Source organism: Sphaerodactylus townsendi, linkage group LG11, assembly GCF_021028975.2.
Source record: "Sphaerodactylus townsendi isolate TG3544 linkage group LG11, MPM_Stown_v2.3, whole genome shotgun sequence".
NCBI classification, from domain to species: domain Eukaryota; kingdom Metazoa; phylum Chordata; class Lepidosauria; order Squamata; family Sphaerodactylidae; genus Sphaerodactylus; species Sphaerodactylus townsendi.
This window is the reverse complement of record NC_059435.1, coordinates 21,972,541-21,989,370: the sequence shown is the minus strand read 5'-3', so window position 1 is coordinate 21,989,370 and position 16,830 is coordinate 21,972,541. Positions and strand designations below refer to the sequence as shown.

The following is a 16,830-nucleotide window of genomic DNA, read 5'->3' as shown; positions in this document are numbered from 1 at the left end:
GAACCAGCAGTGCCTGTGTGGCTCTGCAGAGGGAAGCCAGGAGATGGAAACAAAAAGAAAAACAGTCGCATGATGTGGCCCGCAGCCACGGCCGTTCGCTTGCAAGGTGCATTAAAACAAAAGGGCCCTTTGTCTTATTTGCAAAACTGGCCTCAGGATCAAACTGTACAATGGCTTGTACTACTGGATCATTTCTGAGTACAGAAAAAAATCTGGCTATGAAACTCAACTTCCTTGCTCCTCACCCTCACTCCTGCTGCAGCTGAAAATGCTCCCTGGAATTGCTCCAAGAGAAGAGGGGCTCCCAAAAACAACATCCCAGGGGACATTACAAGCTGAAGCGCAAAGGGTGGGGGGGGAGAGTTATGCTCTGCGGGCCAAAATCCTCCCATGCACAAAAAGGCTCTCAGTGGTTCTTAACTTTTTTGTGCCACAGACCCCCTCGGCAGTTTGGTGAAGTCGACAGACCCTCTCTCAGAATAATTTTTAAATGCTTAAAATGAAATACGGGATTAGAAAGGAAAGCAATTATATTGAACTAGTTCTGCTAAACTTCAGTTAGAGAGGTTAGTGAAAATCAAGACATAATTTTTTTCCCCATCCAGGTTCATGGAGCTCTTGGAATCCATCCATGGACCTGCTGAGGTCTACGGAACCCAGGTGGAGAATCCCGGCTCTGATCTAAGCCATGATGCTGTGCTGCATATGGCTTCCCTACCCAGGTTGTGGTTTTTGTTTTTACAAGTCGGCTGCAGTCAACAAGAAATGGATCGACTCGATAAAGGAAGCCGTGGCCTTCGGTTCGCAGGACCTGAACGAGGCTGTAAATGGCAGGACATTTTGGAGGGCATTAAGCCATAGAGCTGCCATAAGTCCAAAGCAATAACACTCAGAGGCTGCAGCCTAGCTTCGAAGACACCTCATTGAAAACAAAACCAAAAAAAAGGAAAAAATGTCGCAGGCAAAACAAAGTTTACTTCTGTACTTTAAACACTGAAATGGTGAGCGGCTGCAATGCAAGCAGAGGAAACGTTCGTGGGAAATCTTCAGCAAATGGCAGGGGGCACAGAGAATCGCTGCAGCAACAGAAAATAGTGAGCACGAGCAGAGGAGAAAATGGAAGTGAGAGCTTTGAAATTGGGTGAGAGAAACAAGACATTTCCTGAGCTCTGCACAGCATGAGATGTTTTACCAGGAACTGCAACAATAACCGGACCCTCTTCCTCTCATTTTTTTGTTCCCCTTTTCTTTCCTGTTTTTTTTCTGTCTCTCTCCTAAAGTAATGAAATTGCTGCTGTTTGTAGGTATTCTGCCTCTATTCTTTGGTTTACCACCCCCTACATCAGAATGTTTTTTCCTTAAGGAGGAACAACATAGTCAAGGTGCCGTCGGTATATAACAAGTTAGTTTAGGTTCTATGGCTTAAATTATGTTTTTATAATTTTATTTATCTGTATATATACTGTTGTCAGTCACCTTGAGCCCAACTTTTTTAGCAAGGGCAGGGTACAAATCAAACCAAATAAAAATAAATAAATAAATAAGGATTCACTGCCACAATCTATAGCCCCTGCTCTTCTACTAGTCCCTAGATTTCACTGTATAAAGCAAGTCTCTAGAACAGGGGTCAGCAACCAGCGGCTCTGGAGCCGCATGCGGCTCTTTCGTCCTTGTACTGCAGCTCCCTTGTCTGGCGCCTGGGAAGGAGGGGAAAGGACACCGGAAACAACTTGCCGTCGTTGGCGTCGCTGCCGCTGTCTATCCCGCTGCGGTGACGCCAACGACGGCAAGTTGCACTTGGCACGTGGCGAGCACGCCTCCTTCCCCGCCCCCTCCTTCCTCCCTCAGGCGTCCTTTCCCCTCCTTCCCTCGTCTGGCGCCTGCTGTCACCTGCCCGGCTGGGGGCGTCCTCCATAAGTGCAGCCTCTCCTGCAACTTACTCTGACCGTCAGCTTGCACAGCTGGCTTGCAGGCTGAAGGTGGGGCTTGGGGAGGCCGGGAGTGGGGGCAGGGCTTGGGGAGACGGGGCCACACCCCCATGGCTCTTTGGGTGTTAAAGGTTGCTGACCCCTGCTCTAGAAGGGGGTGGGGGAAACAGTGGTCACCAGAGGCTGAGGCAAGGAAAATGTGGGTAAATGCAGCAAGGAAAATGTGGGTAAATGCTATCCAACTGCACTGCTACAGAAGAGTTCACACTGGCAAACAGAGTTTTGTGAAATGTTCCATAAACCCATCAGAATCTGAAACAAACTCAGTACTGGAAGTAGTTGTGTTCAGATACAGTAGTAAGCATACAGCCTAAATTAAGGCGAGAGAAAAACAGGTTGAAAGGCATTTACTATCAAGTTCAAAAGAAGTGTTCCCCAGGACTGGAAAAGGTATTAATGAGACTGCTGTTATGAACAATTTAAGAAAACTCTCCTGAAGTAATCAAAATTCAATCAGATTCTCAGCCTTAATATTATCCTTACATAATTTGAATTTTGGTGTGTGAAATGGCACTTAAAATGTAAATAAAATATACATTATTTTGATGTAATAAACAAATAGCAGTAAGCACATTATCTGACTCAATTTTTCTCTTGTCCATCTTACCTTAGATATGTACCGTATATGAAGAATACTGACGCCAATAATCCATTCAGAAGAAATATCATAGCCACATAAAAAGAAGCAGGATCTCCCAATCCTGTCAAACAGAAATTAATGTTCACATAACATTAATACTTCACAAATTCACTTTGAAGTGGATGCTACTTTAAAGTACATACCTCATACTACAAGTAAACTTAAGTCTACAAGCTCTAAATTTACCACAAATACAGATGGGGTTAACAGATGTCTTCAAAACACTTTAAGTTGATTTAGTATCACAACAGTCGACTAACTAAATGGCAAGATTTTCTTGGCTTTTTCTTCTACAGCATTTAGCACAGACAAAAAAAGAGGCAAAGATTAAGCAATGGTAATAAAACCAGCAACAAACTGACAGATTTCTCAACTGTAATTTCTTAGTAAGGGTTTTTGTTAATGTCCCTATATTTGGCAATTACAGATATAAGGCAATACAAAGACACAAGAAAAGATGAAGCCACATCTAGTGTATTTTTGTTCCTCAATTCTTCCAAGGATCTCAAAGCTGCATATAGATTTTCATTCTCCCTTCCTCATTTTATGCTCGCAACAATCCTGTGAAGTAGGTCAGGCCAAGGGACTGGTTCAAAGTTAGCTAACAAATGTCATGGTAGTAGGGTTATAAATTGAAAGTCTATCCACTACATCACACTGGCTCTCAAATACAAGTCAGACATAAGGTGCAATTGATGAGCAACTGCAAATCTATAACGAGACTACACATTTCTTCCTTTTGCTCATTTTAATTGAGTATTTTGGTGTGAAAGTGGAGGGAAGGGAAAATCAGAAATCTGGAACTAGATCTATTTATTGGTTTTCTACAAAAATAAATATAGCTGTATGAAGATTAATGAGAGGAAGTGGTCAGTCACTGCAAAAGAAGGCTGCAGTTCAATCCACTTACAACTCAGGTTGAGTGCAAAAAGCAAAAGAAACTATAAGGGTCCTACAGAACACATAGCAATCTATTATGGGATACGCCCCCCCCCTTCTCCCTTTCTGTCCCAATGCAGATCATCGCAGTGTTTAGGGTCAAGTTTAAGAGGCAAGGAGAAAGATTTCTGCCTCTCTAAAAAAAAGTATTTCTAGGCATTGCAGTGGCTTAGATTGAAGTAACTCTGCACAGGATTGCATTATAAATAATGCAATGACCTTGCAAGAGACACATACCTCAGCACTTCCTACTTTATCCTTTAGGCAGATGATAATAATCCAGAAACTGATAGTGTACTTTTCTTACACAACTGCCTCAATATTTACTTTGTGACATTGGGCAAGTTTATTTCAACTTATTTTCAATCATACAGATCTGAAATAATACTATGAATTCCTGCTGAAATTTCTAAAATTATGTATTGAACGAGTATGTCAAAATATAAGGGAAAAAACAGGATAAAGTACCAGAAAGTATGTTGTAAAAGGATATTGGAAGAAATCTATTAGCATTATTTATTTAAAACATTTTCCCAGATAACCAGGACCCAAGGAGAATAACAAAATTAAAGCACAATATGAGATAATGCAACAGCTGCTTGTCCTGCCCAGATTCAAGAAGGTGGCTCAGGAGCAGTGAGGTGGATCTCTTCCCACACTTCTCTGACCCGAAGCCCCAATCACTATTGCCATCACTGTAGTAGATGTACTTTTATTAGATTATAGGTTGCCAGATTTCTTAAATTCACTGTATTAAATGGCCTTCTCTGTTCCAAAGGTAGTAGCATTTGCTTTTTACCCAGTTCCTTGAAAGGCACCTAATTGGGGTTTGTGCAATACACTAACGTTTAACTAAATCAGTAAATTAACTTATTGGTCACCTAATTATCAGCTAAAGAATCTTTTAGTCAGTGAAAAGCCATATAAACATTTTTCTTTTCGCATTTTATTTTGCATCTCGTGAACCATTCAAAATGAAGAAAAAGCACTACTTGCCTTCACAGCTTTCAACAAGACTGACACCTTCTCCTCTGTTTACAAACCAGCAGCTCTTTGTTGCGATACCAAGGACATTCATTATTCCTGTGTACATGCGGTACCAAAAGGCTAACACAACCTGTGCAGAAAACAGGATTTCACATTTCAAAAGGAGAATGTCTCAGATTATCTCTGTGACTAAAATGGGCTTATCCATGACTAATCACTGTCTGGATATTCTAACTTTTTCTGTCCCCCGATATTAGATTTACATTTTTACAGACAGATGCGGCCACAGGGCTAACGATAAAACCATACTTCATACTCTAAGGCCAAATTAAAATTATATTAAATGTACACTACAAAATTAAGTGCAATACAAGATAATGTAATGTCCGCTTGTCCTGCCCAGGTTCAGGTGAGAACTGGTCTCTGGAATCTAATGTTTAAGAGTAGTTGTTTGTCCTTATCTAATCTGTAGCTGGGGATGTATTTGGGGGAACAGAATGGGGTAGTGTATGATGTCAGAATCAACAGGGTGTGGGGTAAGGGAAGATGTGACAGTGGGAGAAGAACATGCCAGGTGAGGGGAAGGGAAATGAGACATCCACAGGCTGTTCTTTCTAGTTCTCCTTCTAGCCAGGGTGATGCTGGGGACCATATCAATACCCCAATGAACAACATCTCATTCTGAAGCCCCCTGAGATCATTTTGCTCACCACTTTGTGGATGTAATCTCCCCCATCCATTTCACCTTAGACTGTATATTTACAATGACAGGATTGGATGGTCCCAGGGTGCCAACTTCTCCAGTTGTATGGACAGGATTTTCAGAAGTTTGGCCTACCACCTGCTTGTCCCTCTGGGCTGCTGGGGGTGGGGAAGGGCTGGTGAATTGGGCCAGAAGACAGTAAATGTCTCCTTTAGAGAGGAGTTGGTTGCTCCTGATTTGAAGAGGACAGTAGCACATCGACTCCTAAAGAAAGCTACTCTGGATTCAAGAGAGTTGAATAACTATTGCCCAGTTTCAAAGGTACCATCCTTGGGCAAGGTGACTTAATGAGTGGTGGCTGGGCAATTTCAAGGTTTCCCGAATAAAGCTGATGGTTTGGATCCATTCCAAACTGATTTTAGGCCTTGTTATGGGATTGCAACCACCTTGTCTGATTGACTTGCACCAGGAGAATGATGGGGGTAGCACACAGTGCTTTTGGTATCACTGCTCATGGTATACTTCTAGACTTCCTTTCAGGATTAGAACTGGGAAGTACCTTGAAGGTAGATTTCACAGTGTGGTACTGGGGACTGCTGCTCCACACCTTGGCCTCTGGCCTCCAAGGTCCCACAAGGTTCTTTCTTGTCCCCCACACTTTTTACAGCTATATGAAGCCACTGGGAGAGGTCATCTGGAGGTGTGGGCCAAGTTATCACCAATATACAGATAACACTCAGCTCTGTGTCTTGCTTCCAGCAGATCCCAGGGAAACTGTGGAAACCATGAACTGGTACCTGGAGCATTCTGGGATGGGTGTGGGCAGACAAGCCAAAACTTAACTGCAACAAAATAGAGGTGCTACTAGAGGCAGAGGTTCACCCCAAAACTGGGGCTCATTCCGCACATGCAGAATAATGCACTTTCAAACTGCTTTCAGTGCTCTTTGAAGCTGTGCGGAATAGCAAAATCCACTTGCAAACAGTTTGTGAAAGTGGTTTGAAAACGCATTATTTTGCGTGTGTGGAAGGGGCCTGGGATTCTCCTGTTCCACATGGTGTTGAACTCCCCTAAAGGAACAGGTTCATAATTTGGGGGTCCTGTTGGATCCAGGCCTCCTATTAGATAAACAGATTGCAGTGGTGGCCACTGGTGCCTTCAAGCAACTTCAGCTGATGAGCCAGCTTTGGTCCTTTCTGGCCAGGAAATATACTGACAGTTCTGTTTTATAAAGGAACTGCTGTCCTATAAAATAGTCCAAATAATTATGCTCATAGGTTTCTGACAAATACCCCCACATTCTGGATAAACTGATCTGGAAAATCTATTCATTTCAGTACAGCTCCCTTTTAAGAAACGATGTTTAATTTGTTATTGTAAGTATCAATTACCTGAGTAGGATTTAGGTACAGGATAACAAAGTCCCATGGCAAAAAAAAAGCACCTCTTAAGAAGTGTCCTACCTCTGGATACAGGTTAAATCTCTTCAGGGTATTGATGACCAGAGGATATTCAGTTCTGTTGTCATTCATAATCATCAACAGTCCTTTTAAAAATGATGGTTCCTCAATAAGTGTCTTGAAATACGAATAATAAAGACCCTAAAAAGAATACATGTATAGATAAAATACATCAGCAAAAATACATCACATCACCATACATAGCACTATATTTTCTTCCACTAGCAGAAGTCAACCAATAACAGCTATTAATTTAAGCCCCATTGAGCTTGCGTAACCTTTTCTAGATTACAGTCACTCACTGCGATCACATGAAAGTTAACTACACAGCAAAAATCTCTCTCATTGCATATAATTGAAAGTAAATGCTTGTATTTGGCTTGTAGTTCTACTGTGCTGCCTCAGATTGCTGGAAGTCTATTCAGAATTGTCCAAGTCACTGGCAGTCTGCTCATTTAATACACATATACATACAGCACTAACCATTTAAGTGCAAAATCAAACTAAGTCCAAGGCAACAGCATTTGTTCCAATATCAGAAACAAATTGTGTTGAAAGCGTTCAGTTACGAAAAGCTGAAGAGTGGAAATACAGAATGAACAGTATAAGTATAAATGTATCTGCATGACCTCTGAGTTGGACAGAGGCCAATCTGTTGTTGGTTCCCGGCCCCTCAATGATGCGGCTGGCTTCCACTCAGGCCAGGGCCTTTACCGGCCTGGCCCCTGCCTGGTGGAACACTCTTCCTCCAGCTGTCCGGGCCCTGCGAGATCTTGGTGAGTTAAGCAGGGCCTGTAAGACCAAGTTGTTCCACCGGGCTTCTGGAGTGACTGGCCGCTGATTGGTGCGCCCCTTTTGTTCTCCTTTTACACCTTGGGTCCTTTTAACATCAACAGGACACACCGTTTCCCCCTCCTCAGGAGGGGTTTTAATGAGGGTTTTAATGCTGGACGCCGATAATAATTATTCTATATATTGTATTGAATGCTGTATTTTAAGGGGTTTTAGCATTTATGGTTAATGGAGCCTGTATTTGTTATTTATAATTTGTATTCTTTTTATGTGCTCCATATGTGTTGTTGTTGTATTTCATGTTGTGCACCGCCCAGAGCCCTTCGGGGGAGGGGTGGTATATAAGATTAATAATAAATAAATACATCTGCACTATTGGTAGAATAAAATATGCAATAGAATGGTAGACTAAAATAAGCAATAATTTTAAATACTGTCCGGTGTTAATGTAGTATGACACTGTTTGTGTTAAAGGCTCTCCAGAAAGAGCAGGGGGAAAGCAGATGTGGAAGACCTTACTTCCTCAGCCTATCTGAAGCCTCACTGGCTACTGCTTGCCCCTGAAACAGCAGCTCCACCCCACCCCCCCGCCCCCACACACTCACTGAGTACCTGTCACCACCTGTCATTTTGAGATCTGAGGCCAAGTCTGACAGGGCAACTTCTGCCTACCTGTCTCACACACATACCTTATTCAGTTAAACATGCAGCCTGGCTCATTTAAGAGCTGGCCTATGCATAACCCAATGCTTTCACACTTGAATCACCTGGGGACAACATCTAACTTTATTTGGGGAAAGCAGAGTAAGAAGGGAAGTGGATATAATTACTTGCAGGGGAAGACAAAAAAAAACACCACTGGAGAGGATTCACAAATGTGGGAGAATGCAAAACACATAAAATAACTCCTAAAACTAGAACAGTCTGAATAATCTGGCTCCCCAGCTTTACAGCTTCCGGTTCTTCAGGATGCTGAGCCATGTCAGCCTGATATGGGCCTATCCTGCAAGGGACTCCTCCTCCCTTGCTTACTTCTGGGAAAGACAATAGAAACTCTCACTTTAGGGGTTTACTAATCTTGTAATGATCACATCTCCTTGAAGGGATTAGTTCTCTGTTCCTACTCTGGCTGGCCCTAAGCCAATCAGTTGCTTTGGGGGGGGGAGGGGGAATCTTATTCTTCTCTCTGAGGCTTTGTGGTTTGTTGTCCTGTTCCCGCTTTTACCAGAAAGGGTGCACAAAAGGATCGTCTGATTTTGAAGCTGAATTAAAACAGAGAATCATAAAGACTGCGGGGGGAGGGGATTAGATTTTAAAAGTCTCTTTTGTAGGTTTGCATCAATAATTCTTTCTAGCGTAAAATACTATTACTACACATTGCAACAGGATGTCAGAAAAAATATGGTATTTGACAAATTTAAAACTAACTTAAAGTACAAAAGGTTCTCACCATTTCCGTTCGAAAAACCATTTCCTTTTCCAGAGATGACAGATGGGAAAAGTGATTGTTGTTTTCAAAAAGTGTTGCTACATAATACCTATGTAAACAAAAACAATATTTCTCAGAAGTAAATCTGAAGAGTCCCTTCTTCATTCAGTTACAATCTTAGCAGGTTGTAATGTAACATATTTTCAGTAACGCATCTGACAAACTTCCCTCGGTATTTGTTTAGAAAACTGGATAAATTGTTCTAAAAATTGGATAAACAGTTGTTTACAAAACAGTTTTCAGAAAGTCATTATTGACTTTGCAGTGACATAAAACTGGGTATTCTTAGAAGCCGGAAATAAAATTCACAGTAACCTAGACAGGCTAAACAACAATGCCGAAATTATTAAAATAAAATTCAACTGAGATAACTATAAAGTTCTGTATTGAGATAACTAGCATCAAGTTCTGTATTAACATAACGAGCATCAAATGATAGCCACGCTTAGATATTTGAAGGGATGTAATGTTGGTGAGGGAGCAAGCTTATTTTCTGCTGCTCCAGAGACCAGGAGTAATGCGTCCAGGATGAAGGAAAAGAGATTCCACCTAAACATCAGAAAAAACTTCCGGAAATAAGGGCTGTTCGACACTGGAATGCACTACCTCGGAGTGTGGTGGAGTTTCCTTCTTTGGAGGTTTTTAAAGAGAGGCTGGATGGCCATCTGACAGGAGTGCTTTGATTGTGTGTTCCTACATGGCAGGGGATTGGACTTGATGGCCCTTGGGGTCTCTTCCAACTCTATGATTCTATGAAATTCACAGATATAGAATCAGCAATACATGGCCTGTCAGTAGTGTACGTAAAAAGGATCTCAACATTAAAGCAAAAGGTTAACACAAATCACCTGTGTGATGCAGTTACAAAGACTCATGCACTTTTATGCAGTATTAATGCTAGCGCAACAACAAACCCAGAAACACTACATAACAGGCTTCCAGCCTATCAATAGCATTGCAGATGAGAATGGTCCCAAATCTGGGAAATGGGACATTCCTGATTGAGGAAAATGAGAGATGAAGAATATGTGCATAAAAATGTGTGAAGCGTGAGAAAATGAAGAACTGTACAAGTCTGACTCCAAAGAGAAAGAAATTGGAATTACTGAAAATTATTGCCCAAGCCACAAAACAAATAGACACCATAATTATGGTTCACCACCCAGTTCTGGATCTGGATTAAATTTCCCAACCATGCCATGTCTTACAGATATGCTTACCAGTGCAGGATTCCAAAAATTGCAGCTGTTTTAAAAAAAATTAAAGAAAACAACTTACTTCAGGTACAAGCACTGAAAACATTATTCATTTATTTGTCTATTAGATTCCCACCTCGCTGCATTCTCAGCACCTAAATATGCAACAAACCTATAATCCTGTACACTACACGTTGCTTTATTATATTTTAGGGCACTTTGGACAAAAAAACAGAACAACTGAGAGTTGTTCTCTACTGATCCCTCAAACATCAGCATGGTACCCATTTTATTTTATCCTTTCTTTTTGTTCGTAGGGTAATTTACTATACTTAGATCAAACAGTTTCTTTTGAACTCAGTATGCTTATCTGGAAGTTAAAAAATCTTACAAGAAGGTGTCTTCACAAGTGCAGATATCTTTTCAAAAGACTTTCAGAATGGAATGTCTGTAATACTATGGGGACAGATGGAAGTATCAGTGCATGAAGACTAAAAGGTCATACACCGGGTGGACATATATCTCACTTCAAAAGTAGCGCTTTTATATATGCGCCCTTCTGCTAAGAAAATAATAATAATAAAGCACTAGAAATGCAAGTTCCATTAAATGCTAACTTTCTTCCTGAGCATTCCAAACCCAAAAGCCAGCTTAAAACTACATTAATGCTGCATTAGAGAGTTAGTGTTCATATAGTGGTTAAGAGTATCAAACTAGGATCTGGGAGACCCAGGTGTGACTTTGGGCCAATCACACATTGTCAGTCTTTTGGCATCACTACTTCAAAAGGTTGTTGTGAGAATAAAATGGAGAAGAGAATGATGGAAGCCAGTTTGAGCACCCACTGAAGAGAAATGCAGGTAACAATTAACTAAATAGATAAATTATACTCAAATTTCTAGGAATGTTAGCATAGCCTCTGAATAGAAAGTTGGTTTCCTATGTTTCACTAATCCATTCATTTTAGTAATTGTTATCTTTAAGACTATACATTAGAAAAAGTGAAAACAACATGTTAAAACCCTGACAGTTTATCCTACAATTCCCAAGCAGCAATGTAAGGCACCATGTAAGAATTCACACCTGCTTAAACTTTATGCACCCCAAAAATCAAAACACTCACACACATACTTTGTAGAATTTGAAAGCACATCAACATATAAATGCAAATTAGATATTTCAAACATATTCTTCTCACCCATTAGAAGCATGACCCATAAGCGTGAATCTGCTTTCGTAACGCAGACTCCCGTTTCTTTCACAGTGGCTGGCAAAAGACAGATGGAACAGACTTTTAATTGCTTTAAATGCTACAAAATGTTGTTGAGACTTTAAAATGTTACTGGACTTGGAAAATAGTCTTCCCTTTGAAGAAGCTAAAACGACAGCAGTTTTTTTAAAAGTTTAAAATATTACCTGGGCATTTACTGAACTATCTTTAAAATGTTATTAAACAACAAAAGGGGGGGGGTGTTGAACCAGAAAAGTACAGAAAGAGCTGGAAACTATAAAATCTCCCAATATGTCCCCCAAAGGACACTGAAATCAACAATCTGCTGGTGATCCCTGGATCCAGCTGGCTTCAACCAACCTGGTGGAACACTCTGTCTAATGAGACCAGGGCCCAGCAGGATCTGATGCAATTCCACAGGGCCTCTAAAACAGAGCTGTTCCACCAGGAATATGGTTGAGGCAGCTACAATTTTCCAACTAATGGCCCCCCTCTTCCCCCTGCCCATCCTTTACTGAGTTGGAGTTATTGATTGGGATGTAAATTCTGAATTTCTACATCATTTTTAAGATAACTCAATCGCCATCTATATCTACGTTTTACATGTTTAATGTGCTTAGAATACGTTGGAAGCCACCCTGAATCTGCAAGTGGAAGGGCAGCATATAAATTGAATAAATGAATGATACCAAAACAATTATATTTATAACTATATGGTATACACAATAAGTTTGTTAACACAGGAATCCTAGTGTATAGACTACATATAAAAACTGTTACAAAGATCTCAAACAAAGTTGATGACACACTCATAAATTACCAACTCAGGACCATTCATGTTTTGACTTATTGGGCCTTCCTCAATGGTCATAAATGGGAAAAAAAATTGAAGACACATCCTGAAATATATCCTACAAGGTATTTTTATCTGAAAATAGAAAACCTTATATCACTGGATGATGTAACAGACACCCAGAAATATTGGTCATTTTACACTAGATTTTTGTGTGAGCAAATTTCCATGTTGTGTCAATATCAGGTCATGCAAGAGGTTTTCTATTTTGAGATAAAAATTCCTTGTAAGGTGTATTTCCAGATGTGTTTTTAATAATCATGTTTTATATTTATGACCACTGAGGAAAGCCCAAAAGACTGAAATGTGTATGGTCCTGCATTGGTCATTTATAATTAGTGTATCATCAAATTTGAAATCTTTATAACAGTTTACACTGTTGTCTTTATACATAGCCTGTATTCCAGGCCTGTGTGTTTTTAAGAAACGTACTGTATACACCATATAATAAATATAATTTTGTTACAGATTTTATAGTTTCCAGTTCCACCTTTGAGGCGAGGCTACCTTTAAAAAAATTATTCCACACCCTCTGAATCAGGGATTTTCAAAAACAAGTAACAAAAGTTAATACTGTATATGGTCCAGTTTCTTTTTGGGTTAATGAGACCATTTCATTTCATTTTGATATGACCATTAACACCAATAAATTCTGAATTACAAGAAATAAAGTTTTGTTTCAAATTCCTAACAAAGAAAAATAATATGGTATGACATGGCATGGCATGCAAAGACCAAACGTATTTTAAGACCAAACCTTTATTCAGAAGTCATTCCCATTCAATTTAATGGTGCTCAATCCAAGTAAACATGCATAATAGGGCAGTATTTATATTTAAGGACGTTCTAGAGCACAAAATAGCGTGTTATGCTTATGAGCACCGTTCCAGGGTAAACCCACTTGTCCTGACCACTGCTTGCTGAGTTCTGTTAGTTGATCTGGTTTCTACACCTTCCCTCGAGATGTACTACATGTTGAGCGTAGCTGACTGCTGTGGTTCAGTTACCTGTCATTAGGTTTTATTTACTAATTGACGTTTTGGTTATTGTTTCAAAGTCTGTAATTAGTCACATTGGCAACATTTGGCTGGAATATAGGCTATCAATATTTTAAATAACTACAGCCTGTTGCCTTGGGCAGCTACAAGCTAGCACACTGTTATATCAACAGATATCCATCATCACTGCTAATTTACCTGCAAATCAGAAGCACATTCAGTACTACCAAGAAAACAGAAATCTTTACGTTTCTCTAACGCCAAAACTGAGGAGGCCACCTGGGAGCACTTGCTGTTCCCCCAGCCATTTCTCACTGCATAAGCACCAACTTTCAAAATTCACAGGCAAGGGAAAGCAAGAGAACACACCCTCCTCGCCTGACAACTTAATCCTGGAGCATCCAAACAGTGCTCTGTAAACTTAATCCAGCACCAGGGAAACTGATGACAAGACTCTCACTAGGATTTCGTTTTCATGCTGGAATCAATCCCCATCACATTTGAGAAACTCAAACGGAAGAAACTGAAAAGGTCTCTCAACACATCCTGACAGCCAGCCGAGCTGGCTGAACACCTGTAGCTATTGCTGATCTTCAGCAATATTGATAGCCGCTCAGACTGGCAACGCTCTCCAGGTAGAATCTTTCACCTCACCCACTATCTGATCTTTCCAACTGAAGGTACCAGGGACGAAACCCCGGGACCTTCGGCGCGCCCAGCAGATTCTACACCCCTGAGCCGCAGCTGCGCTGCACATCTGCCTTGAAAAGAGAGTCCACCTCTCGTTTTAGCGGGTCTGCTTTCTGTGCAAGTGACTTGGACGGCGACAAGTGCTGTTCCTCTGCCCTCCTCTCCCAACACTGATCCATCAAGGAATTGGGGAAATGTCAGAATCCCCCTTCTTTTGCAAACGCCTCCCCTTCTTTTGCAAACGGGGGGAACGCTTTTAGCATCCGCCAACAGCGTTAATGCAGGATGAGACGCACCCACCCACCCCCCTCCATGGGGCAGTGATGAAGTGGGGAGGAAACGGCCGTCATTTGTTTTGGAGGCGCCCATCTCCAAACGGGTCCACCCCCCACCCCCCCAGATTTATAAAGCGGCCCCTCTGAGCGGCTCTCCGGGGAGGGGGCGGAAAGTTGCCCAGCGTGCATCTTGATTGGCAGGCAGGGCTTTCCTTCCCGCGCGACCTTCTCCTCGCCTGGCTGACAGGCGGCATCCCCCCTTCATCAGAAGCCTCCTTCCTTGGGAGGCGATCCGAAGGCGCTCGGGGGGGGGAGGGGGGTCTGACTTCCAAGGAGGGCGGCCCGGGACCCCGCTTGCCCGGACGGACCGCAGCCGCCTCCCACCCGCCCCGTCTTCCCTCCTCTCCTCTCTCACCGAAGAGCCAGCCTTGCCAGGCGCGGAAGTCCAGGCTCCACCGGCCGCGGCTGCACTGCCTGGGGGCGGCGCCTCTCCGCGCTCCCGCACGCCTCATGGCGCAGACAGCCCCGCCGGGAAGCAGCCGGCCCAGAGACTGCTGGAGTCCGCGGAGGGGGAAGGAGGCGGCGCCGCTCTCGGCGGCCGGCTCGGGGCTGGGCCTCTCCTCGTCGCCCGGGCCCTGCTCCGGAGATGGCGGTTCGGGAGCGGAGGGCGGAGGAGGAGGCGGCGCGGCGGCTGGGGCTTTGGTGGGGGACGACCGCCCCCTTCCTCGGCCTCGCTTGGGCCCGACCATCCTCTCGCAAGCGCCAGGCCCGGAGGCGGAGTGATGAGGCTACGGGCGGGAAACTTGGCTCCTCCGCCGGTTGGGGCGAGAGGCGGCGGCGGCGGCGGTTGCTCTCCGCTCCGACGCGCCCCGGGCTGTTGTGGGCGCCACGGAGCAGCAGCCCCGCGCGGGGCGGTCGCGCGCCAATCAGCGCCCACTCCTCTTGGCGCGTGCCCAATCCTGGCGTGAGGGAGGACTCCGCCCTTCTGCCTTGCCCCTCGTTCCCGCCAACACAAATAATAGTTTTTATGTATTTATGTTTTAAGTTTATATCCGGCCGATCTCCCCAGGGACTCGAGGCGGCTGACGTATATAAAAATATGGAATGATAAAAGCAACACAAAGTAAAAGTATTAAAAACCAGTTACAACAAGATGGCATAAAAACATAACAATGTATTGTCCAAGACTTTCACGGCTGGGTTCAACTGGTTGTGGTGGGTTTTCCGGACTGTGTGGCCGTGGTCTGGTTGCTCTTGTTCCTAACGTTTCGCCTGCATCTGTGGCTGGCATCTTCAGAGGTGTATCACAGAGATGTCACAGTGTGTGACACACTTCTGTCTGTGATACACCACTGAAGATGCCAGCTGTAAAACAAATTGGCCCCTTGGCAGAGTTGCCAAGTTGGGAAACGCCTCTAAATTTGGGAATGAAGCTGAGGTTTCATGATGAGGCTTGGAGATCTGCTGTTTCAGTTGATCTGCAGACTACAGAGATCAGTTCCCCTGGAGAAAATGGATGCTCTGCAGAGTGGACTGTATGGCAACATGTGCCACTGAAGTCCATCTCCAAAATTTGCACCTATTTCCCAACCAGGAACTGACAGTCTTAGAGTGGAGTATAACGCTGTAAAGTCCATCCTCCAAAAGGCTCCAACACAACCATTTTCTCCAAGGGGACTGATGTTTGTAGTCTGGAGTTCAATTGTAACTCTGGGAAATCTCCAGCCCTCACCTGGCGATTGGCAAGCCTTAGTGTCACTCTCAGCCTGAACTACTTGACAAGATTGCTGTAAGGAAAGTATAAAAATAAAGGTCACAAATAGCTACTATGGTCTTGGGCTGGAGAGACCCGAGCTCAACTCCCTGCTCGGCTGTGAGGCCCCTTCCGCACATGCAGAATAATGCATTTGCAATCCACTTTCACAATTGCTTGCAAGTGGATTTTGCTATTCTGCATAGTAAAATCCAGCTGCACAGTGCATTGAAAGTGGTTATTCTACATGTGCGGAAGGGACCTGAGTTTCACTGGGCAGCCATTGGACACTTTCTCAGCCTAAAATATCTCACAAGGGAATAAAACTGCCATTGTCACAGAACTGCTTGAAGGAAGGGCAGGATTGAAATGCAATATCCATAGCTGCTTGGAACCCAGTCAGAGGGTTTCAGTGTGCCTGAGAGTGTACGGGAAGAGAGCTGCCAGCATAGAGCTGGGTGAAGCAGCCCTTATATCAGTGGCTTTTAATTCTAGAGGACAAAAAAGCTTGTACGCTCATTTGTGTTGTTTTACTTGGCCTAAATAAGAGGCTTTTTTTTGTTTTTGTTTGGGAGTTTTGAGTTAAATCAATTTGGCAATGTAGTCTAAAACTACTTCATACAACTAGTGTGTGTCAATTTCAGTTTCAGCAGTATTGCATTTTGTGTTCACAGTGGCATATAAACAGCTTCAGGTTTAACCCCCTCTGAAGAAGCTGATAGTAGGAATGTGCAGAAATTGTTGCAGGCCATGTTAGGCTCATAAGAACATAAGAACAAGCCAGCTGGATCAGACCAAAGTCCATCTAGTCCAGCTCTCTGCTACTCGCAGTGGCC

At 43.0% G+C, this 16,830-nt stretch overlaps 1 protein-coding gene across 1 annotated transcript in view; it reads right to left on the bottom strand.

Annotated features, from left to right (window-relative positions):
- Window positions 1–15,145, bottom strand: part of DPY19L1 (dpy-19 like C-mannosyltransferase 1) — a 45,095-nt gene extending 29,950 nt beyond the window's left edge. Inside the window, 7 exon segments of the mRNA XM_048510460.1 lie at window positions 2,596–2,689; window positions 4,564–4,684; window positions 6,721–6,858; window positions 8,960–9,047; window positions 10,219–10,243; window positions 11,393–11,461; window positions 14,657–15,145. Of these exon segments, the coding sequence (XP_048366417.1) occupies window positions 2,596–2,689; window positions 4,564–4,684; window positions 6,721–6,858; window positions 8,960–9,047; window positions 10,219–10,243; window positions 11,393–11,461; window positions 14,657–14,990 (869 nt within the window). The 5' untranslated portion in view covers window positions 14,991–15,145.
- Window positions 15,146–16,830: the final 1,685 nt, after the last annotated feature.